Here is a 21,751-nt window from a genome sequence, read left to right on the forward strand (position 1 = left end):
AATGGCATACACAATCATATATGTTAATAATTTTAATATATTTTGGGGGAGTATTGTTGCGCTTCAGTGTCTCCATTAGTAATATGAACCTTTTCTTAGATTTATTTAAATGGCAACTAAATTAAGTACAAAGTGTTATTAAAATTTATCATAAATGGAAAGATATTTGCTATCTCAATAGAAAAATAAAATGTTTTCAGTTATATCTTATTTAATTATAATTTCTAGATTCATTTATTGTCTTCTTCGGCATCCTGAAACATTTCATCATCATAATTATTCTGTAGATGTGATTGTTGTTGAGTAGCTGTATTACTAGTATTATTAGTATTGTTAGTATTGTTAGTTGGAGGGCTATCAATAATAGATTCTAAATATGCTAACGAGGCCTAGTTAAATTCAAAGCGAATTAGGTTTTTGAATGTTACATAAACGATAAGAAAGAAAATAATTAAAATGATAATCACTCTGCCAATTTCACTTAATTCTTGTTCATCACTTGGAGCAGCTGCAAACCATTGACTATTATCATCGTCATTACCATTACCATAATAAAATTCATCATCAGGATCTTCTTCATCCATAAACTCTTTATCTGGATGTAATGCCGCGCATTCAGATAGCGCTTCAAATATTGCGTCAACTTTTCGGGAATTAAGTCATTTAATTAGTAACTATCATTCATTGCATAAGCCAATTTAATTATAACAACATACGGGCACCGATATCATCAGGAATAAATTTCAGTTCTGTTGTGATATCGTCTTCCTCTTCATCAACTTCTCGTGATGTTAATGATGCTAAAGGTTGTTGAGTTGGGGTTCCAGTAGAAACGTTAAATCTTTCGTTTAATTGTGTATAAATACATGGTCCAGTACTGTCCGGCGCTTGTTGTCTTGATATAGCGTGTATTATTATAGTAGGATAATCAATTGCCAGTCCTGTATTTGTGTCCCAGGAATAAAAATATAACTTACTTTTCAAATTCGAATATTATATTAATATGGAAAGTTTTAAAAAGAAATAATAACGAAACATTCAAGATTATACCATTTACCTTTCCGTTACCCATAATGTTCCTTTACCTAAAATAGTATCGGGAACTGGGGGAGTAAATCGTACATAAACATTCTGTTGTATATGACGAGCGATTGGCTCTATTATAGCATCAGGAGAATTCTGTTGTAAATGTCGCGCTTCTTCACGTGTAATCACAGCTGGCGGTGTTGTAAGTAAGATAATTGCCATAATTTTACTTTTGATTTCAACTTATAGGTTAACTTATAGCTTGAATATGAACACTTGTCTGTCCATTGCAGTGTCCATTGCAACCTTTTTAAATAATAATTCAATGAAGTAAAATGATTGGCCAAAAAATTATTAATCATTTGATTATCTTAAAATTTCTGTCAGAATATTAGATATGGCTACTAAAGGACCGCCAAGAAAAAAAATAAAGAAACATAATACTCTTTTAACTGAAGAAAATAATAAAAAACAACAAGAAGAAATTTTAGGAACTGTTATTGCTCAGTTAAAATCTATCGAAGGTGAAATTATTGGTGCTCCTTTAAGTTTACCTGCCAATGTTACTCCTGAACAACTTGAATTATTAGTCAATCAATTGCTATCAAATGTAAGTAAAGTTATTTATTCAGTTAAAAAATTTGAATTAAATTAATTGATAATTTTTTTACAGGACGAACCGCTTCCTTACTCATTTTCTGTTGATGATAAAGAGATAACTAGTACACTTTATAAAGATATTATCCAAGGATTAAAAAAATCAACAGAAGATGTTTTGACTATTGTCTATCAACCACAAGCTATATTTCGTGTTCGAGCTGTGACCCGTTGTACTTCTACACTAAATGGTAATTACGCTTTTTGAACCTAATTTATATTCTTATACTGAATTTCTTCAATTAACAGGACATAATGATGCTATCCTGTCGGTTAGCTTTAGTCCTGATGGCACTCAACTTGCCACAGGTTCAGGTACGTGAGAAAATAAATTGTTTTTGGACTATTACGGCAAAGTTTCTCTTATCCATCTTAAATTAGGCGACACGACTGTAAGAATATGGGATCTCAACACGGAAACACCTCATTTTACGTGCAAAGGTTATTTATTTAATAATTTTTATGATTTAACTAATTAGCTATCACTTATATTTTTTAACTTATTTAAGAGTTGAACTCTTATTTAAAGATTTCTCTTTCGTTTAAAAAATAATTGCTGATAGCCATTTTGATCCATATTACAGGTCACACAAATTGGGTCTTGTACATCTCATGGTCTCCAAATGGTAAATTATTAGCTTCTGGAAGTATGGATAAAACAGTTAGATTATGGATCCCGTCAACAGGAAAGTCACTAGGAGATCCATTAAAAGGGCATACACAATGTATAACTTGTCTAGCATGGGAACCACAGCATCTGTACATATACAATTAATCTCCTTTTATCATTCAAAGCGCAATTCATTCCATATTATTGATTTCTTTTACATTTTCTTTAAGGAATCCTAAATGCAATCGATTGGCGTCATCATCAAAAGATGGCACGATTAGGGTATGGGATACAACATTACGACGTGTTGTAATGACAATGTCGCAACATACTGCAGCTGTTACATGTATAAAATGGGGAGGGGATGGGTTACTTTATTCTTCTAGTCGGGATAAAACAATTAAGGTTTGGGATGCAATTCAAGGAAAGCTTGTTAGGACTTTAGAAGGTCATGGTCATTGGGTTAATACTATGGCATTAAGCACTGATTTTGTATTAAGGACTGGTGCTTTTGATCATACCGGTAAAATTTCGAAAGATGAAAAGGAAGGTAAAAAAATTTCTTATATCTATGAATATGTTTATAAGTAACATAATGACAATTTATTTGTTCTTATGTAGCACAAGAGTGGGCTTTATCTAGGTATAAAGCTGCAGTGGGAAACAAACCAGAACGTTTAGTTTCTGGTAGTGACGATTTTACAATGCTTTTTTGGGAACCAAGCACGAGTAAAAAACCAATTGCTAGATTAACAGGTCATCAAAAATTAGTTAATCATGTTAGTTTTTCACCGGATGGACACTTATTTGCTAGTGCAAGTTTTGATAATTCTGTAAAACTTTGGGATGGTTTAACTGGAAAGTGAGTAAATAGTAAAATCATGTACACACGATATACTTATTTACAATTTGCTTATTATATATATAGGTTTATTGCTTCATTAAGAGGTCATGTTTGTCCTGTTTATCAAGTTTGTTGGTCTTCTGATAGTAGATTGCTTATAAGTGCTAGTAAAGATAGCACCATAAAGATTTGGGATTTAAAATCTAATAAGATTAAATTAGATTTGCCAGGACATTTAGATGAAGTTCGTATATTATTATATGGGTTTATTTTATTAAGTTGCGAAGCTTAATACTTATTTTTTGTTCTTACAGGTATTCAGTGTGGATTGGAGCCCAAGTGGTGAAAAAGTTGCAAGTGGTGGTAAAGATAGACAATTGAAGATGTAAGTTCTCAAATTTTAAATTGACCAAGTATATAATGATATTAACTTTATCTTTCTTTAACTTTATAGATGGAGAAATTAATATTATAATAGAAATACTATTATTTTTCAGAGTTACAATTTATTATCATTTTCAACCAATTCAGATCTAAAAATACATATAGCAAAAAAAAGGTGACGAAATAAGATTTTGTATTAAATAAAAAAAGACAGATGATTATCTATCATACTGAATGGAAAAAAAGTTACCTCTCGTACAATTTTTTAAATGAAGGTCCTATCTCGTTAATCATATCAGAAGTTTGTACTGAACGTCCAAATTTCTTAAAAGCAGAACGTGAACATTCTCTTGTAAGGGTACATGCAGCATAACTAGCCAACATTGGAACTTCTGAAGGTGAAATTAAATTATCATGTCTTCAATTATGAGTCGAATCGAAAATCATAATGTAAAGAGTTAATGGTATATACTAGAGATTTTATCGAATTTACTTATAAATACTCACTGCCAAAGTTTATTATGATAAGCCGAACCCCAAGCCATAAAAGTGGCAATAAGCCCAGTAAGAATATCTCCTTGTCCACCACACCGTTTAAGTCCTCCTTCATTATCAACCTTAAATACTTTTCAAAATAACTTGTAAGTTAATGCAAATATTAAAAAACGCTAATTTCACACATGAATACCTTCATTTCCATTGGAAATTAAATCATATTGCCCCTTCTGGACGATTGTTACTCCATCAAACGCTTGGCTTAATAACCCAGCCATTTTATCCTTGTGGTTGTCTTCGAAATTAATCTTCTAAGGATTTAAAAGATATATTCATTAAATTTTAATTTATGATTTCAAACACGTAAATTTTAACATTTACCATTTCTTCACAAAGTCGTTTAAATTCAGCGACATTAGGTGTCAAGATTGCATTAGGATAACCCTTAATAATTTCTGGATGATTTTGAATAAGGTACAAACCGTCCTAAAGAAATAATTAACGTAAATAAGCATAATATGTAACACGACATAAATAAAATGATTGCATACTGCGTCAATGACAAGTGGTAAGTCCTTTTCTTTCGCCTTTGCAATAATACCCTTGGCGCACTCCAACATCATATTATCCCTTGATAATCCAGGACCTATAACCATAACGTGTAATCTTGGTAACAGTTTTGCCACATTATTTATTATTTCTTCTGAAGTCTTGTCCGTATCACTGTTAATAAATGAATAAGTAAATTAATTATCAAAAATATATAGAATAAAGGAATTATAATACCAACTCGGATCTACGTAGATAAGGATGTACCATTAAGTCTACATCAATAATCATTTCGTTAGAAGAGATGGACTCGTACAATATAAAGTGGATTCATAAATCAATCACGATATGTCTAGCCCGAATAATTTGGATATTAATTCAGTCTGAATTTAAAACTAATTATCGTGATTGAATTATGAATACATATTCACTTAAACGCGTCAAAAAAATATAGAAAATATATTAATACCAGGAGTATAGCTCTGAAAAGATATTTAAAAAATTAATTTATAATATATATAAATTATAACAATAATGAATTAAATAAGTTAAATTACCTTAATTGCCACCGCTGCTGTTGGTTGACATACCACGAAAGCCATATCAGCTCCCTTTTTGAATATTGTCGAAACGAAGACGAATTAATTATACCAAAAAGAATTAAAATTTATGAATTAACTACTGAATGGAACATATTTGACTTACAAGTTTCAAAGCTGAAAAAGAACTAAAATAGGGAGCACCCGTATATCTAAATTTTAAACTGTCAGTTAATTGAAATAATCGAACAGGCGCATGTAAACGTAATATTTACTCATCAGAGCCACCGACAACGCAGACTCTACCTATAGGCAAATCGTTAATTTAGAATTTAAAATCAGCTCAAAAAGATGACTTTAAAAACAGACTTTAAAATGGGACCTGCTTGGCCTTTATGATATCCTGACGAAAGCGGGGGAATTAATTGACGAATTTTATCAATTACTGCCATTGTGACCATCGTTTGGGTCATTTTGATAATCGATATTTATATATTACAAGTCACATGTTAAATACAAAGTCGTAATAATTCCTTACAGCTTATACTAAACTAAAACCCAAAAAATGCCTAAAAAATTTGCATATTTTTTTCGTAAAGGTGATGTAACGTAACAATCTAAAGTTCTTTTTAAGGTTATATGATTTCGAAACGAGAATTTTTCTAAATAAGAGTTTCCTTCTATAATGAGTAGAATGAGACTTATTTTACGATGTGAGCCTATACGGACGGAAATTTATGCAAAATTTTTCTCTCTTTCAAATTGTGCAAAAATCAAATCGTAATCCTCAAATTCATAAAGGATTCGATCTTTTCTAGAGTATCCATTAATATCATCAACAGATACAACCAATAATTTCTTATTGTCATTGTCTTCTCGTGTCTTGAAAACAGTTACGCTAAACTTTTCCGGCTTAAAAATAGCAATAACTTTATGAATAACATCCGCAATAGTTCCGTGACCTACTGGAATGTTAGTCTCAAATGAAGCATAGGAACAATTACGTTCAGGAGTAACGTGAATATTGAAATAGTTATCCCTAAGTAATCCATTAGCAGAATATCCACATGGCTCATAGAGATAAGAATCTAGTTGTGCTTCAGGATAAATATCGCACAACCCGGTTTTTCTATCGATTCTCGCGCCACCCTGAGTTCCTGATTCACCTTCTGAAGGATTATGATAAAATTTATTTAATGTTTCTGAGCTAAGTTCTGTCATTAAAATTTCGATCGTTATATCCTGAAAATCAGAACCAGTTTCATCTAAAGGATGAGCAGATTCTAGTTCTGTAAGCAGAATATCATTTTGAGGAGAGTTTAACCACAAGAACCAACAATGGTCTCCGTTAGATTTTCCCACTGTGTATGCTGCACCATTATCTATTTTAGGCCGGTGAAATTTGAGTTAATTTATTTCTATTGTAATCTTAATATATCAAAAAACTTACCAAGAAGTTGGTCTAAAAATTTTACTTCTTCGTTCCAATCCTTATGTGGACCCAATTGAGCCTCAGGAAATACAAAACTTTTACGAGAATAAAATACTCTCCATACTTTATTAAGTTGACAATATTCGGAAGCGATTTCAAGAAGACGATGTATAGCAATCAAAAGAGTGGTTGTGCCACAAGTTTTTAAAATAATTTTATGAGGATAGATAAACATCGAAGATTCACTATTCAAATCATATTTGAAGCGAAGTTTTAATAAAGTCAACTTTTCAGTCAGATTCAGAGAACAATTTTACCTTAATAAATAAGCATCAAAATAATCATTATGAACTACATTCAACACCTGGCATTTAACGATGTCCAACATTTCATCCCATACGTCTCTTTCAACTAAACGTAGACCATTTCTTAAAGGGCGGTTATTATCAAATTCAGAGGAAATGTCTGGAATAGAGCCTGATGTTGGACCAAACCAAATTTCTAAGAGTTTTTCTGCACCCTCGAAAATACGTTCTGAAGTATAAAATGAATTGTTCTCACTCATTATTATAAAAAAAAAAAAAAAAAATTTCAAAGAAATCTTTCTGAAATAGGAAAGGTGGGTGCACTTTAAAGAAATGGCTTGTATAACGATTAATATATTTAAAAGGAAACTTGACAGACTTTTATCAATTTGTACCCTTTATATATGTATTACGCGACTTCTACTATATAAATATATACCGTACATATAAATATTTTTTACTGTATAACAGATATCTTATAAACAGTTCGTGTAATATCGTAGTTTGTTAATTTATTATTCCTCATCGAACTCTTGTATCGATGGTATTTCGTTGGTGGAATTGTCAACATTTACCGAAGATTGTATTTCATGAGCACTCTCAGAATAAAGTTGCTGTTTATCAGTATTTGTAGTTTGATTTTGAATTACCCCATTTCCTTCTCCAACACCACTGTTCATTTCACTTAATACGTTTCTTATCACTTTGTTTCTTTCCAATTCCTGGGTTTCTACGTCCTGAACGTTTCTTATCACTTTGTTTCCTTCCAATTCCTGGGTTTCTACGTCCTGAACGTTTCTTATCACTTTGTTTCCTTCCAATTCCTGGGTTTCTACGTCCTGAACTATATCTTGTTTTCCCGATATCAATACATAATCATCATGTTTATTTTGATTGTTTCGTGGTTCAGGCTGCTCCGTATCCGACTCTTTTTTTTGATCAGATTCTAACGACCTGTTTTCTTCAACTAACTCACTATTATCTCTTGTTTCATTCGGTTTCTTCTCTTCATGTTTTTTCCCTTTTAACTATTAAAAGCATACAAAGTTAAATGTATGATTGACTGATGTTAATTTTCAATACACTTATCATACCTCTTCTACCTCTTCAATAAGTTTAGCTTTCATATTTTTATAATCATCCAGCTGATACAAACATTGATGAAAAAATTCGGCGATATGCGAAGTAGATTGAAATGACCCATTGGAAAGTGCTGCTTTTTCTAAGATATTTTCACGTGACTCAATAAAAAATTTCGACATATAAACGCGTAAATATTTTAAAAATACCTTGATCATAATCTTGCACTCTATCCTTTAATAATTCATCAAACTATCATATTTCCATATAATTAGTAATTTACAATCAAAGAACATTTTTATAAGAAAACATCTAACCTTATCAAATTGGTCTCGCATTATTTCCATGAAATTTGTGACTGGTTTCGTGTTAATTCGCAAATTATAATAAACAGTTATTTGGTCCTCAAAATCCACATACAAAAAACAATTAACATTATGACCAGGTGTAATGGCATATTGACCTAATATGAAAATTTAAATAAGTTCCGTAATATCAAATACATTTTATAGATTATAAAGTATTGTTTACCTGCAGCAAATGCACAAACTCTTCCTTCAAATTCAAATTTGACAACATTAAAATCATGGTCAATCACATATGTACATCCATTCCATGCACATACAACAAAAACATTGTTATATTTTTTAGTAGATTTTTCGGAATCATTAAGAATTTTTTTATCAAGACTCTCGTCATTTATACAAAGGTCTATAGATGCCATTCCGAAAAGTTTATGTGTGCCTTGTAATTCATGATGTGACATACTTGAATTTTGGAGATCGTATAATGTAAATTTACCTGGAAGGAAACAAACGTTATTATAAGATTGAAATATCATTTGATTTTTACAAGAAAGGCAATCCTACCATCCATAGTAATAAGTGCCAAAACATCTACGCATTTGCCTGAAAATCAGATTTATTAAATTTATGAGAATCCATTTTACAATAGTTTTCAAGTCCTTTTCCACTCTCACCATTTTTAAACTTCGTTCCTTTAACAATTTCAGTAGAAACTTCGGTAAATTCTTCTCCACTTTGATCACCAGATACTTGGGTAGGAGAAGAAATTTCTTTATCATTCTTTTCAATTATTATAAAATGTCCTCCAGGTTGACCGATAATCAATAACGATGAAGAAGTAGTAGGATCCTTCGCTGTGGACAAAGAAGTTATCTATTTGAATTTTAAAAAATTAACGTGTTTCATGTTCTCCGCGACATGATCAAGTCTTGGTTTAATGTATATAATTTTACCTGTCCATCAAAGTACCATTTCTTTTTCTCTTCCAAGTATGGCTGCTCTTCTATTAAGGAGGCTTTAATGCTTGCTGTGGAATCAATAGGTGGTGATGGAATTTGGAAATTAAACACTTGTAATACGCGATCGGTACGTGCAAGAATTATTTCGTTAATTCCATCATCATCTGAAATATAAATAAAAATGTAATAATATTCTAAATTCATCAAATTCTATCCAGAACCAATTACATAATTATACCGATGTCTGCAATCAGAATTCGGTTACAATTAACAGGTACGGACAATGTTAATGTAGGTTGTTCGATAACTTTTGGGCCTTCAATGATAAGGGGTCGCATTGCAGGAGTCTGTGCATCGTTGCTTTTCTTTGACGATGTTGGTATATTTTCATCATGTGTTGTAGGAGCTGATTCATTGCTTGATAATAAGTCAAATATATGGCACTGCCCTTCCGCGTTTATGCATACAATCGAATTCTATTTATTGATATAAATAATCAATCGAAATGATAAAATAATTTAAATATAAATATATCATCAGATGTACCTTTCCTGAATTCTTGATATCACCGACGGCCACACAAGTTATCTGAATAAATTAGTCACGCGAACGAATTTAATTTACACTCAATTTCATTTTGCTCAAGTTTATGATGACAAATACCTACTGTTCCTAACCCACTACAAGTCACGTAAGGTTGTCCGTCGTTTGCGGAGGATATACCTTTGAACACTGATAGTTCACCTTTTAAATTTCCAATCACAAATTCATTATCCTAACAAAAATTGGAATTTAAATTTACTAAGGAAAAAAGTTTTTAAAGTAAAATATTTTAATACCTTATCATTATCGACATCCCCAAAATCAAAAGCATGCGGATTCATATTTCCTGCAAATTTCCATTTTACTCGGTCTACTAAGCAAATTGATTTCATATTGTTGTCCAACAATTTCGCGTTTCCAGAAATTATTTAGTGATAATTCAGCCAATAAGATTCATTGTACGTCACATGTGTCACCATTCATCATAAAAAAATTTCGAAATCTTTTTTTTATTCGGCCTCTTTTGATCCTTATAAAGGAAAACTACAATGGCTGATAAAAAGATAGCAAAACGTCAAGGCGTAATTTATACCGAGACTGCAAATTCAATTGCACAAGCCCTCTATGATCTTGAAAACAATGTTCCAGAATTAAAAAAAGATTTGAAGCCTTTACAAATTTCTGACGCAAAAGAGGTGTGTACATGTGGAGTTAAAATTTAAAGTATTTTGTGGTTCATTGAACGTTCTAAAAATTAATTTATTAAATTTTTTTTTGAGGATGGAATTCTTGATTAATCGATATTGTTATTAATCAATTCTGTTATTAATCAATTCGATTTGATTTCATTTAAAGTATGAATTAGGTGGAGGTAAAAAGGCCATTGCAATTTTCGTCCCAGTCCCATTATTGAAGCAATTCCATAAGGTTCAACAAAGGTTCGTTCAATTTTATGCTAATTATCAAAGAAAAATTTTTATAGACTAATGAATTATCTGTAATAGATCTGAGATTTCTATATTCAATATATTAATTTAATAATTTTTCATATAATAATAGGCTTACTCGTGAACTAGAAAAGAAATTCTCTGACCGCCACATTGTTTTTATTGCACAACGAAATATTATGCGCAAACCCGGCCGTAAGTCCCGAGCCAAGCAGGCTCGTCCGCGATCGCGGACTCTTACCTCTGTACATGAAAAGTTTCTAGAAGACTTGGTATATCCCACTGAAATTGTGGGAAAGAGGACACGTGTTAAAGTTGATGGTAGCAAGATCATTAAAGTGTATGAATAATTGATATTTCTCTTAAATTCATTTCTCGTTTTATAAAATTTATTAATTTTTTTTTTCTAACGGTTAGGTATCTTGATAGCAAGGACGCTACATCTTTAGAATATAAACTTGACACTTTTAAATCTGTCTACAAGTATCTTACTAGCAAGGATGTCGAGTTTCAATTCAATCAACTTGATTGAGGATCAAAAAAAATTATAAAATAATAAATTTAAATTAATTATTAATTATGGATGTTCTTTTGCTTGATAGATCAGATAAAAAAAATCAATGAATATTTTTTGAATTTTATTTTCGAGCGAACTTTTTTATTGTGTAAAAATTAATTTTGTAATTTTGACGGTCAGCTATTATATTTCCTAAAGGTACTAACTAGATAAAAAAAAACCTAGACCTAATTAATAAAAAAATTTGTAATAATCATTGAGAACTCCAAAGCAACGATGTACAAATTTACGAAGGAAAACCCAATTAAACAAAATAAAATCAATTAAACAAAATAAAATTATTATAAATTATTTATCGGTCATTATGTTCAATCAATCAATGTCTTCGACAATCTTTGTATAGATAAAATATTCAACCCCGTCCATAAAGCTCATCTTCAGCCCAGTCCAGTCAATTTGGTCCAGTTCTCCATACAAGTAAATTATTCTACAGTCTGTTGAATTTCATCACAATAAAAATTTCATCACAATAAATTACCAAATCTACCGCGCTAATAAATACGTAGAAAGCAAAGTTTCAAATAAAGTTTGACCTCTAATTATAAATTCTTTATTAAACTTATAAAATTCATAAAATACAAATTTGGTGATATTAGATGAAAAAGTTCTGATTTATGCAAATTTATAAGATCCTCATCATAACTGATATTCCTTTTTAAGTTAATATGTTGTGCGCATTTTTTTAGAAAATGTCCAAAAATTTTATCTTGATTAATTATATTTTCACTAATAATGATTAAATCAGTCTTAATTTTCAACAATCACGGAAAACCTCGAATTACTAAATTTTATCAACAAATAGTAAGTTCATTTATTATTGTTTTTTCTTCTAAGAAATATGTTATAACTATCTTTTTTGATGTAATTATAGGATATTGGTACACAACAAGCATTGATTCAAGAAATATTTTCATTAGTATCAAAAAGACCTGATACAGTATGCAATTTTCTTGAAGGGAGTCAGATGCTCGGAGGTAAAGACACACGAATAATTTATAGACATTATGCTACTTTATATTTTGTTTTTGTTGTTGATGAATGTGAAAGCGAATTAGGAATTTTGGATTTAATTCAGGTCGGTAGGAATTTTGGATAGGAACGATAAATAATAATCGCTAAAAAAAAAAGAGATGAGAGCAATTAAAATATATATATATATTCATTTATATAGGTATTTGTGGAGAGTTTGGATAAATGTTTTGAGAATGTTTGCGAACTTGATTTGGTAAGAGAAATAATTTTATTAATTATAGTATTTTTTTTTATCAGATTTTATACAATCATTTTATTTTGCAGATCTTTCACTTTGAAGAGGTTCATCACATTCTTGCAGAGGTTATCTCAGGAGGAATGGTATGTCTATCAAATATTTTATATGAAAAGATTTAAATAATTATTGCTTACGAACTGGCTTAATTTTAGGTTTTGGAAACTAATATTACTGAGATTGTTCATTCATTCAGTGAATCAAACAAATTCAAAAAACGTTCAGGCGCAATGGCTACAATTGCAGGAAGTGGAGCGGGAGCTGTTGCAAGAGATTTAGGTGCAAATTTGGCAAATACAGTTACAACTACTTTACAATCTACTTTGCAAAATACAGTGAGCGCTACTTTCCCTACTTTTCGGAGAACAGGTTTTAATTCTTGATAATATGAAGAGAATGTGACTAGGGTTAAGAGAGTATTGACAATAAAAAATGGATAAAAAAGATGGGATGTAATTTGATGAGTCCTTTCTTTTTTGATTGTAAAGTAAGTGGGCAAATGAAACATTAGTGATAAACTTTTTTTGTCTTATCCTATTTTATATTAAGTTTTAACTTTCAATTATGATATATTAATTATAAAAAAAAAATTATTTATGTATGTAGAAATTCAGATAATAATATAAATTGAATCAAAGAATGATATGAATTATTGTGACTCACATATACAGTAATGAAATATATGCAATTTTTAAATTATTTAATAATAAAAATAATTATAAAAAATATATGTCTTTTTCTTATTTATATATTATGATTTATAAAAATTATTTTATTAATTTATTGTTTATTAAATTTTATTAAACCATATTACTAGTATTTAATATTGATTTTACTAAAACATACTACTAGTACTCAACACCATAATATAGTATTAGGCAATTGAACAATTGGATGTTTTGGACATTTGTTCAAAACCTGTCCAAAACTTGTTTAAAACCAAAATCTTTTTTCATTGAACAGCCTTAAATAGGCTTGCAAACAAAAAATTTAATTTAAACCAGAATTATGATTAATATTTTAATTTTAATTTACTGTATTTTGCATACTTCCCAAAAATAATACTTCTATATTTTAAATAATACCAAAAATAAGTATCTATCAGAAATCAGCCAAATTTAATTACAAATAATGGGTACACAAATTATTTATTAATAGTAATTTAGTTATGAAATTTACATCACAATTATTTATTTCCAATCATTTTTATTAAAATCAACAAATTTACTTATGAATAGCAAAATTTAACTTAATTTTGAAAAAAAAGTCATTTTTTAAGGTAATTGATTAAAATCTTTAAAATATGATAAAAGCTGCAATTAATACTATAATTTAAGAAAAAATCTAATTTAAAATACTTGACTTATAGCCTTAGTATTAGGGTTGCATTGCAAGTAATATACTTAATTTTATCCATTTTTATACTATTCTTTTCAAATAATTTGTGAATTTTTTGGCTCTAAAAATTTTAATTCATAAGATAATTAGCGTAATACCAGTTAGATGTTCTAATATTTTCTTATATATTTGTATTTTTGCATATGGGCTGATTTGTTTACTCTGCATTAAAAAGAGTTATTGATTGATTTTCACAATTTTTGTTACTCAAAATTGTTTTGTAATACCAAAAAATCATCTGATTGATGATCACTTGACTAAATAATAAGTTGAACAAAAATTTACATTTGCAAAACTTAAACTATTAAATGTAAAAGAGCTGTAAAAAAACCCATTTCACTAATAAAAAACCCATTTCTCATATATATAGAATTTTTAACATATATTATTAAAAAGTAAGTATATTTTAATAAAATATAAAGTAAAATAAAAATTTATATAGCCTTAGTAGCTATAAATGTTTATAAAAGTATAATAAAAATATTATATAAAAGATGGTATCATAATAGATATTTTCAAACAATAAAAATAATTATTTTATGTCAGAGTTTGTATTACCATCTTTAAACGCAAATATATCAAGATTCACTGATCCATTTTCTATAATTTTAGGCTCGTTGGAAAGCCCTTGTTCTGGACTTATAAGCGAAAAAAGAGCTTGCCGATTGAATTATTAGATTCAGAGATATTTACATTTAAAGTTGAGGTACAAACTTATTAACATGCTTAAATGCAAATATCTTGGGATCCACTGATCTATTTTGTATAAATTTAGGCTCTTTGGAAAGCCCTTGATTTGGTCTATATGAACGAAAAAAAAGCTTGCCAATTGGATCACTGGATCTGAAGATATTTACGTTTTAAGTTGAGATATAAATTTTTAACATATATAGTAAGTGCTAAGAATTATATTAATTTAAAAGAAATATTACCAAACTATAGTATAATAACATTAAATAAAAATTTTTTAATACTTATTCCCAATTTACTGTATATTATATAGTATTTTGTATAATAAAAATGTAATAAAATTAATATTTTAATTAAAGGTAGACAAATCAGCCTATATGGCAGTTTTATCAGTAACTTCTGTACTACAACAACAACTTGAAAGATCACCAAATAGATGTATAAAAAAGGCATTTTTAACACCTTAATTGGTAATTAAAAATGCCTAAAAGTATATAAATAAATAAGAAAATTGCTACATATCACCTGCAGTGATCATCACCGATATTATATAATTAAATTTTAACTTTATTTACCAGTAATCATTACCGGTAATTACTTTTGCATAATCTTACTACTAAAGATATAGTTTGCTTTATCATCACCAAATAGATGTATAAAAAAGGCATTCTTAACACCTTAATTGGTAATTAAAAATGCCTAAAAGTATATAAATAAATAAGAAAATTGCTACATATCACCTGCAGTAATCATCACCGATATTATATAATTAAATTTTAACTTTATTTACCAGTAATCATTACCGGTAATTACTTTTGCATAATCTTACTACTAAAGATATAGTTTGCTTTATCATGTGACTTATTTTATCATTGTTTGTTTCGTTAAATTACTCTTTTCCCACAAAACTTTTCACAAACATATTTTCCATAAACACTTCTTTCTTAGATACATCTTTTCTTTAAGCTTTATAGTTAGCATCTAAAAAAAAATTTGAAGTTAGGATATCAAAAGTTTAACAAGTTAATACATTTTATAGAACTAATACTTACTTTATTTTACAAAGAGTAACTAACTTGATTTTTCTTACAAATACTCTTTCCAATTTTTTAGGATTTTAAGCTTCTTCTTCAGTTGTCTTCACAACTAGTCTTATAAATAACTTTAAAGTTAGATATCAGTTACCATAATATTAATAAATTATGAATATTAATTATGAATAACGAATATCAAAACTGACCATTTAACCTTCAACTTATGGATTATAAATATCAAGACCAAAACCAACCATCATCCGATCATCAACTGATGGATTACAAATATCAAAATCAAGATCAATTATCATCTGGTCTTCAGTTGATGGATTATGAATATCAAAACTAAGGCCAATTGTCGTCTTATTTTCAATTAATGGACTACAAATATTATTAATATCAAGGCCAACCATCTGACTAATTTTATCCAAAAAATAAAGAGAAGCAAGTAGCGGTATCTTTAGATATAATTACTGAACCTGATTGTGAATAAAATAATACGAATAGTAATAATCATACAACTGATGATATTAATGATACGACAATTACGACTGAAATATTAAATGTTAATGATATCTTCAAAGATTAGGATGCAGTTGAAACTGCTGTTAATATGTTTGCCAAACACAATGGTTTTGTTGCTATTAAATTTCGTAAAGATCTTAATATTATTGATAAAACTATTACTCATCGTCATGTTTATCAATATTGGAAAACTGGAATTAATAATCCAAAAAAAGTAGAGGATATTACATTACATCATGAGAGTAGTTCAATTAAAACAAACTGTCCTTGGCAAGCTAACTTCTATTTTGGCAAATGTGCTGCTGATATACACCTTACGAAGTTTAACAATAGCCATAATCATCAATGTGATCCTGTTTCAATAGAATTAGCTCCTAAAAACTTACGCTTTTTACAATTAATTTTAGATAAAATTGAACATTATACTATAAAGGGTAATTAAGTGCAGAACAACAATATGATCTTCTTGTTTATGAATTTCTACAGTACTATATTAAAAAAAAATCTCTATAATGCAATCCAAAAAATTTTGAGGTATTCGGGTTCATGATGAATCTGATGCTGCTACAATATTTCTATATCTTTTAAAACAACATAAAGAAGATTCTAATTATATAGTAATATCACGCTTAGAAGAACTATCTAATGAACTTACTGGTCTTTTCTAGATAACAAGTAAACAGTGTAATGAACTTTGGCCTAAATTTCATGATGTTGTTATTCATGATAACACAGCAAAAATGAATAGATACGAAATGGCACTAAGCTTGTTTGTTGGAATTGACAATAATTTTAAAACAAGAGTTCTTGCTCAAGCTCTTACAAAATATGAGACACAAGCTGATTATATTTGGATATTACAATGCACTTTAAAAGTAACAAATAATCTTTCACCTTATGTATTATATACAGATAGTGATCCAGTAATGTTAGCTGCTGTTCAAGTTGTTTATTCACAAACTCATCATTTGTTATGTATGTATTTACCACATTGCAGAAAATATAAAAAAAAAGCCAAAGCTTTATTACGTAATGATATGGTTCAGAATTTTATTGAAGATTTTTATCACATGTATAATAGTTATACTGAGTATCAATTTGAATTAAGATACACTGAAATGCTTACAAAGTATTAGCTGTATTGATCTTATCTTGAAAAAAAACTTTATCCTAGCCGTGAATCATGGGTAAGATACGCGATTTTAAAGTATTTACAGCAGGTGTTGAGTCAACTCAACGAGTTGAATCCATTAATGGTGTTCTTAAAAAACATTTAGATCGAGGAACTTTATTAAAGGAGTTAGTAAAAGTCATTGAAATGAACTGGACAAAAAAGCACAATATAATCGAATTAAGGAATATTATAGGTCAAATCCATCAACTGGTCTTCCGTCAACATATAATATGATTTTCAAAAATATTGACTCTATTTTAAAGGATCATTTAGCATCTATTCTATTATCACTTCAACAAGCTCAAATAAAACAGTCATTATTATATCAGGGAATATTAATTTTAATTGATCAAGTTAAAGAATCTGATAATGAGCAATCTAATGGTATAATTGAATATATTTATAATAAACTACAAATTAGATTACAAGATCTCTTATCAGATATAAACAGTGACGAAATCCAAGAAATATGAGAGATTTATTATATTACTGTAACATCATCAACATTTACACTACATTATATAGTAATTCTCAAAGATTCAACCTTATTTTGTACATGTATGTATATTATCAATCAAAGAATGCCATGTCGACATTAGTATTGGGTTCTTCTTCAGTTTAATAAAACTATTTTTTATATGAGATTTATTTATCCACGTTGGTATGAATCAATACCAACTGAAACAACTAATTATATTATAGTTGCTTAAGGAAATAAAGATTATACCACCAAAGCTTTATATTATATTGATCAAATTCGGTCTGCAAATGTTTATACATCAAATATTAAAGAAAGAGTTAATAAAAAGATTGAGTTTGATTCTATAATATCAGTAGTAAAGACAAGTGTTCAAGTTGCTGTAGCAGAAGGTGTTGCATCAGAATTGATTAGACTTCTTACTCAATTCATTATGAAATATCGTCATAATACTAGATTAAATATAGAAGAAGTTCATTTTATATCACATTTTAATAATGAGATTCAAGAATCCTTCTATAATTACCAACGACAGCCATTAGTTGTAGTGGAAGAACGTAATATTCCAGAAATATCAAATCCAGAATATCACAAGCCAAAAGGTCGTTTTCCAAAATGATATAAATCATCAACTGAAGAGAATAATTATCAATATGTATCTTTGTCTTCTAAAACCTGTAGTTATTGTCTGGAAAAAGGGCATAATATTAGAAGATGTAGGCAACATAAAGCTGACTTAATTGATAAAGAAAATAATAACTAAACCTTAGTTGATATGGTAGATTTAGTAGGCAATATTTTAAGTGGGGTTTAAAGTTCAGTTTAATGTAAGATATTTGTTAGTTGCGTATTCTTAATTTCTTGTATAATCTGAAAAAAAACTTTGTAATTAATGATTACTATTGAACGCAATTATGCAATGATTTACAGCTATTTGCTGCAGTTACGCAATAAAAAATTTTACAATAAAATGTTAATTGATCTTAAATCATGTTTCACGTGAAATATAAAAAAATTGTAATACTGATGATAATCACCACCAGTGATAAATAGCAAACTCCAATAAATAAATAACTCTTTATTAATAAAAAGATTATAGAGTATTAATAACAAATAGATAGCTAAAAGGAAATAAAAAAATGGCAAAATAATAAAAATATATGGATAGTTATAAGGTAATAGTACAGAAGAATAAAAATAAATAGATACCAATTTGATCATAAAAAAATTACAGAATACTAGAAATAGTAACTAAATAACATTATACTAGGACCCCGAAATATATATGTAGAGGTCAGGTCCAGAAGTGGTCCAAAATACGCATTCTTTCAGGGCCAGAATTACGATAATTTTAGCCATTATCTAAATTAGGAAATATTATTTTGGCTGGGATTATCCATAAAAGAAATGATCTACATGATTTTTTTGACTCATTATACGCAAACTCTGACCTACCCTTTTATGTATATTTCGGGGTCCTATTATACTCATAATTAAATAATAATATATTTACAATTAAATAAAAATATACTGTAATTGAAAACAACTGGATTATAGATAAAATTATTATAATAGTTTTATAAACTAAAAATTTCTTTTTAATTTTTTTTCATTTATATAAATAAATGCAATCTTATTATTTATAATTTTTTTTTTTTTTTTTGCTGTAGCACATATAGATATTTATTAAGATTTAAAGAATAAGTTTATACAATACATGTAAAACTAATATAAATTCTAATTTAGTAAAGAACTACATCATCCACTAACTTCAGCAAAGTAATCATATGTGTACTGTCAGTGAAGGATTTAGGCTAGAGGAGTAATAAGTTCACCTTATAGATGTCCTTTCTTAGAGGGATTCTCCCTCCTTCCAGTCTACGCCATGAGTGCCCCAAAGACTCACTGCTATTGCAGACGAAACCCATTCGAACCAAAATGAAATAAAGGAGGTAATAACAAAAGTTTGGGTAAAAAAAAAAATTAAAAAAGAAGTAATTAAAAAAAATATTAGTATTTTACAGATACGAAGGCTACTATAGTGTCTACTACAATTCTACCTATAGTCACCAAGGCCAAGCAGTCATCCTGTCAGTTCTCAAGCTTTTTTAATAATGATCTAATTTTTATTAATAAAGTTAGTTTTTCAGATTCACTACATCCAAACCTTTCTTCATATTCCTAAGAGTTGCGAATACGTGTTTCTTTCTGAGAGGTTTGCTCATCTTAATCTTGTTATCTGTAGTATTTGGTCTAATCTTGTGAGCTGTGTCTTAGTTCTGCTTTTGATTACAGCCACTTCTTGGTAGTCAGTTACGATTTTTAGATAATTGAGGTGAAAAGTATTTAATCTAAACATCTTCATATTTTTGCAAGTTTAACTTAGTATTTGTAATCTTATTCAAATCAGTCCAATTGTTGTAATACGTGATAATAAGCTTGCAAACCCCATATATAGTAATGTTAAAATATATATAGATCATCATATATCAATATATAAATTATTATATTCTATTGGTTAGTTGACATTTGAAACAAAATACAATATGTATAAATTATATTAGTAAAAAATATTATATATATCATAGTATACTAATTAATTTATAAATAATGATTATATAATATATTATATTATAATAAATATTAATATATTAATATAATTTTTATATTGTAATTAAAAAATATATGATTTAATATTATATAATTATATATTTTTAATATTATTAATTTACTATTAATTAAGTATTATTCTCAGTTTAATTATTGTTTTTTTAAAAAAAAAATAAAAAAAAACCTTTTTTTAAATAATATCCTTTTTCTTTATATCTGATATATTCATTTTTAATTTATATTCATTATTTTGATTTATACTTTCAATGGTTTAGTATACTTTCATTTTTCATTATTCTCTCATTTTTTTTTTTGATGGCATATTTTTCCAATTTAAGGTTTAGCAATTTGAGTAAAGGGTAAAAATATAAATAATCCACATCTTATTGAATAAAGACTCTTCATATTGAATTTATAAATTGTTTTTTTTACAACTATAAAAAAGGTCATTACTCATTGGTGCCAAGTATTATTAAATTTGATCTTTCAAATCTTGACAATAATCTTATTTTTTTTTTAATTCTCTCGAAAAAATAACAAAAAAAGAAATAATTTGATCTCTGCATTTTTTTTTGATATAAAAAAATGCGGAATCCTTTTTTTTTATTGTATTTTCAAAATTAAATTCTAATTATCTTTCATATGAAATCCTTTCTCGATTAATTTTATAAGAAAAAAAACGAAAGAAAAAGAATTAGAATAAAAATTAAAAAAATACAAAAACCACCAAAAATTAAGCCTTACCATTCTACGCAAAAAAAAACCTAAAAATAAAATCATAATTAACTCAAAACTCAGAAAAACTATCTAAAAATAAATAGATTTTCTAAAAAAATCGAACAGGTAAAAAATTATATGTTATGTGTATTAAGTTTCAGTCTCCTTTTTTTTTTCCTTTCTAAGGAAATTATTAAGAAAAAAAAAATATGTTGATTATTTGTAAATGATACGAATTGATACGCAATAAAATTTTTTTGCTTGTCAATCATACATATCATATATCATATCAAATGATTTTTTCTTTGGGGGCTTAACCCCTTTTTGAGTTGCCGCAATTTTGAAAAAAATCTACATTTTTCCGTTCTTTCGTTATCTCGGTAATCCTTCTAAAAAAAATTTTGGAAACTTTTGGAATTTCCATGCATCCCAAAAATCTAGCCCATTCTTTGTTTAAATGTTCCCACGGATAAGCCTGAAACTCTTTCTATGCAAAAACAAAGGGTTGGACAAACAGGTTGATCCAGTGATAAACCCTGATTTTTGATTCGTGCTCATTTTTTTTTCCAAATAGCATTTTTCATTTTTATTTTCTTTTTTCAGTTA

General features: G+C 28.2%; 8 protein-coding genes across 12 annotated transcripts; 3 read left to right on the forward strand and 5 right to left on the reverse strand.

Moving 5' to 3' along the window:
• Positions 1–64: 64 nt before the first annotated feature.
• OCT59_025121 (uncharacterized protein) lies at positions 65–1,308 on the reverse strand. The gene is made up of 4 exons (XM_025317010.2): positions 1,058–1,308; positions 717–976; positions 468–643; positions 65–389 (listed from the first exon to the last, which is right to left on the reverse strand). The coding sequence occupies exons 1-4, from the start codon at positions 1,246–1,248 to the stop codon at positions 231–233; spliced, it is 786 nt and encodes a 261-aa protein (XP_025179259.1). The 5' UTR covers positions 1,249–1,308; the 3' UTR covers positions 65–230.
• A 108-nt stretch (positions 1,309–1,416) lies between these two features.
• OCT59_025122 (Notchless protein 1) lies at positions 1,417–3,761 on the forward strand. Its single transcript, XM_066136263.1, has 10 exons — positions 1,417–1,636; positions 1,700–1,874; positions 1,933–1,998; positions 2,065–2,124; positions 2,268–2,442; positions 2,524–2,843; positions 2,915–3,155; positions 3,222–3,381; positions 3,452–3,522; positions 3,592–3,761. The coding sequence occupies exons 1-10, from the start codon at positions 1,424–1,426 to the stop codon at positions 3,602–3,604; spliced, it is 1,494 nt and encodes a 497-aa protein (XP_065991876.1). The 5' UTR covers positions 1,417–1,423; the 3' UTR covers positions 3,605–3,761.
• Positions 3,378–5,577, reverse strand: OCT59_025123 (uncharacterized protein; the record flags this gene model as incomplete). Of its 4 annotated transcripts, none has more annotated exons than XM_066136271.1 (12): positions 3,378–3,670; positions 3,772–3,939; positions 4,029–4,138; positions 4,210–4,327; positions 4,398–4,502; positions 4,568–4,739; positions 4,807–4,840; positions 5,035–5,047; positions 5,123–5,176; positions 5,271–5,316; positions 5,380–5,410; positions 5,487–5,577. In XM_066136271.1, the coding sequence occupies 10 exons, from the start codon at positions 5,575–5,577 to the stop codon at positions 4,134–4,136; spliced, it is 669 nt and encodes a 222-aa protein (XP_065991879.1). In that variant the 3' UTR covers positions 3,378–3,670; positions 3,772–3,939; positions 4,029–4,133. The 4 variants fall into 4 exon arrangements, with proteins under 4 accessions (XP_065991879.1, XP_065991878.1, XP_025179257.2 ...); XM_066136270.1 differs by having other exon boundaries at positions 3,772–3,913; positions 4,029–4,146; XM_025309262.2 differs by having other exon boundaries at positions 4,029–4,146.
• A 262-nt stretch (positions 5,578–5,839) lies between these two features.
• Positions 5,840–7,101, reverse strand: OCT59_025124 (uncharacterized protein; the record flags this gene model as incomplete). Its single annotated transcript, XM_025317008.2, has 3 exons — positions 5,840–6,486; positions 6,555–6,781; positions 6,854–7,101. 3 exons carry the CDS (start codon positions 7,099–7,101, stop codon positions 5,840–5,842), a joined length of 1,122 nt encoding a protein of 373 aa, XP_025179256.1.
• A 255-nt stretch (positions 7,102–7,356) lies between these two features.
• Positions 7,357–10,126, reverse strand: OCT59_025125 (uncharacterized protein; the record flags this gene model as incomplete). Its single annotated transcript, XM_066136277.1, has 12 exons — positions 10,025–10,126; positions 9,853–9,960; positions 9,732–9,773; positions 9,424–9,661; positions 9,180–9,349; positions 8,901–9,099; positions 8,791–8,829; positions 8,453–8,722; positions 8,239–8,384; positions 8,131–8,173; positions 7,936–8,063; positions 7,357–7,869 (listed from the first exon to the last, which is right to left on the reverse strand). The coding sequence occupies exons 1-12, from the start codon at positions 10,118–10,120 to the stop codon at positions 7,357–7,359; spliced, it is 1,992 nt and encodes a 663-aa protein (XP_065991880.1). The 5' UTR covers positions 10,121–10,126.
• A 117-nt stretch (positions 10,127–10,243) lies between these two features.
• OCT59_025126 lies at positions 10,244–11,537 on the forward strand. 2 transcript variants are annotated; one of them, XM_066136284.1, is made up of 4 exons: positions 10,244–10,423; positions 10,584–10,666; positions 10,788–11,015; positions 11,093–11,537. In XM_066136284.1, the coding sequence occupies exons 1-4, from the start codon at positions 10,277–10,279 to the stop codon at positions 11,205–11,207; spliced, it is 573 nt and encodes a 190-aa protein (XP_065991881.1). In that variant the 5' UTR covers positions 10,244–10,276; the 3' UTR covers positions 11,208–11,537. The 2 variants fall into 2 exon arrangements, with proteins under 2 accessions (XP_065991881.1, XP_065991882.1); XM_066136285.1 differs by having other exon boundaries at positions 10,788–11,013.
• Positions 11,538–11,910: 373 nt separating this feature from the next.
• OCT59_025127 (AP-3 complex subunit sigma-1) lies at positions 11,911–13,247 on the forward strand. Its single transcript, XM_066136288.1, has 6 exons — positions 11,911–12,053; positions 12,124–12,327; positions 12,424–12,477; positions 12,549–12,605; positions 12,675–13,006; positions 13,126–13,247. Exons 1-5 carry the CDS (start codon positions 11,985–11,987, stop codon positions 12,900–12,902), a joined length of 612 nt encoding a protein of 203 aa, XP_065991883.1. The 5' UTR covers positions 11,911–11,984; the 3' UTR covers positions 12,903–13,006; positions 13,126–13,247.
• Positions 13,248–15,724: 2,477 nt separating this feature from the next.
• Positions 15,725–16,054, reverse strand: OCT59_025128 (uncharacterized protein; the record flags this gene model as incomplete). The annotated part of the gene is made up of 2 exons (XM_066136298.1): positions 15,725–15,769; positions 15,896–16,054. 2 exons carry the CDS (start codon positions 16,052–16,054, stop codon positions 15,725–15,727), a joined length of 204 nt encoding a protein of 67 aa, XP_065991884.1.
• Positions 16,055–21,751: the final 5,697 nt, after the last annotated feature.

The sequence above is a fragment of the Rhizophagus irregularis genome, chromosome 5 (genome assembly GCF_026210795.1).
Source record: "Rhizophagus irregularis chromosome 5, complete sequence".
Lineage (NCBI taxonomy): Eukaryota > Fungi > Glomeromycota > Glomeromycetes > Glomerales > Glomeraceae > Rhizophagus > Rhizophagus irregularis.

What these genes read in the sequence shown, in the direction of transcription:
- OCT59_025121 (XM_025317010.2), bottom strand. Translation starts at nt 1,248, where the DNA reads ATGGCAATTATCTTACTTACAACACCGCCAGCTGTGATTACACGTGAA. An exon ending in ACATTATGGGTAACGGAAAG is followed by an intron (nt 977 to 1,057) that starts GTAAATGGTATA and finishes GAATTTGAAAAG; the next exon opens with TAAGTTATATTTTTATTCCT. An exon ending in AATTAAGTGAAATTGGCAGA is followed by an intron (nt 390 to 467) that starts GTGATTATCATT and finishes GAATTTAACTAG; the next exon opens with GCCTCGTTAGCATATTTAGA.
- OCT59_025122 (XM_066136263.1), top strand. Translation starts at nt 1,424, where the DNA reads ATGGCTACTAAAGGACCGCCAAGAAAAAAAATAAAGAAACATAATACT. An exon ending in TCAACTTGCCACAGGTTCAG is followed by an intron (nt 1,999 to 2,064) that starts GTACGTGAGAAA and finishes ATCTTAAATTAG; the next exon opens with GCGACACGACTGTAAGAATA. An exon ending in TGGGATGGTTTAACTGGAAA is followed by an intron (nt 3,156 to 3,221) that starts GTGAGTAAATAG and finishes TTATATATATAG; the next exon opens with GTTTATTGCTTCATTAAGAG.
- OCT59_025126 (XM_066136284.1), top strand. Translation starts at nt 10,277, where the DNA reads ATGGCTGATAAAAAGATAGCAAAACGTCAAGGCGTAATTTATACCGAG. An exon ending in AAATTTCTGACGCAAAAGAG is followed by an intron (nt 10,424 to 10,583) that starts GTGTGTACATGT and finishes TTTCATTTAAAG; the next exon opens with TATGAATTAGGTGGAGGTAA. An exon ending in GGTAGCAAGATCATTAAAGT is followed by an intron (nt 11,016 to 11,092) that starts GTATGAATAATT and finishes TCTAACGGTTAG; the next exon opens with GTATCTTGATAGCAAGGACG.
- OCT59_025127 (XM_066136288.1), top strand. Translation starts at nt 11,985, where the DNA reads ATGATTAAATCAGTCTTAATTTTCAACAATCACGGAAAACCTCGAATT. An exon ending in CTAAATTTTATCAACAAATA is followed by an intron (nt 12,054 to 12,123) that starts GTAAGTTCATTT and finishes ATGTAATTATAG; the next exon opens with GATATTGGTACACAACAAGC. An exon ending in AGGTTATCTCAGGAGGAATG is followed by an intron (nt 12,606 to 12,674) that starts GTATGTCTATCA and finishes GCTTAATTTTAG; the next exon opens with GTTTTGGAAACTAATATTAC.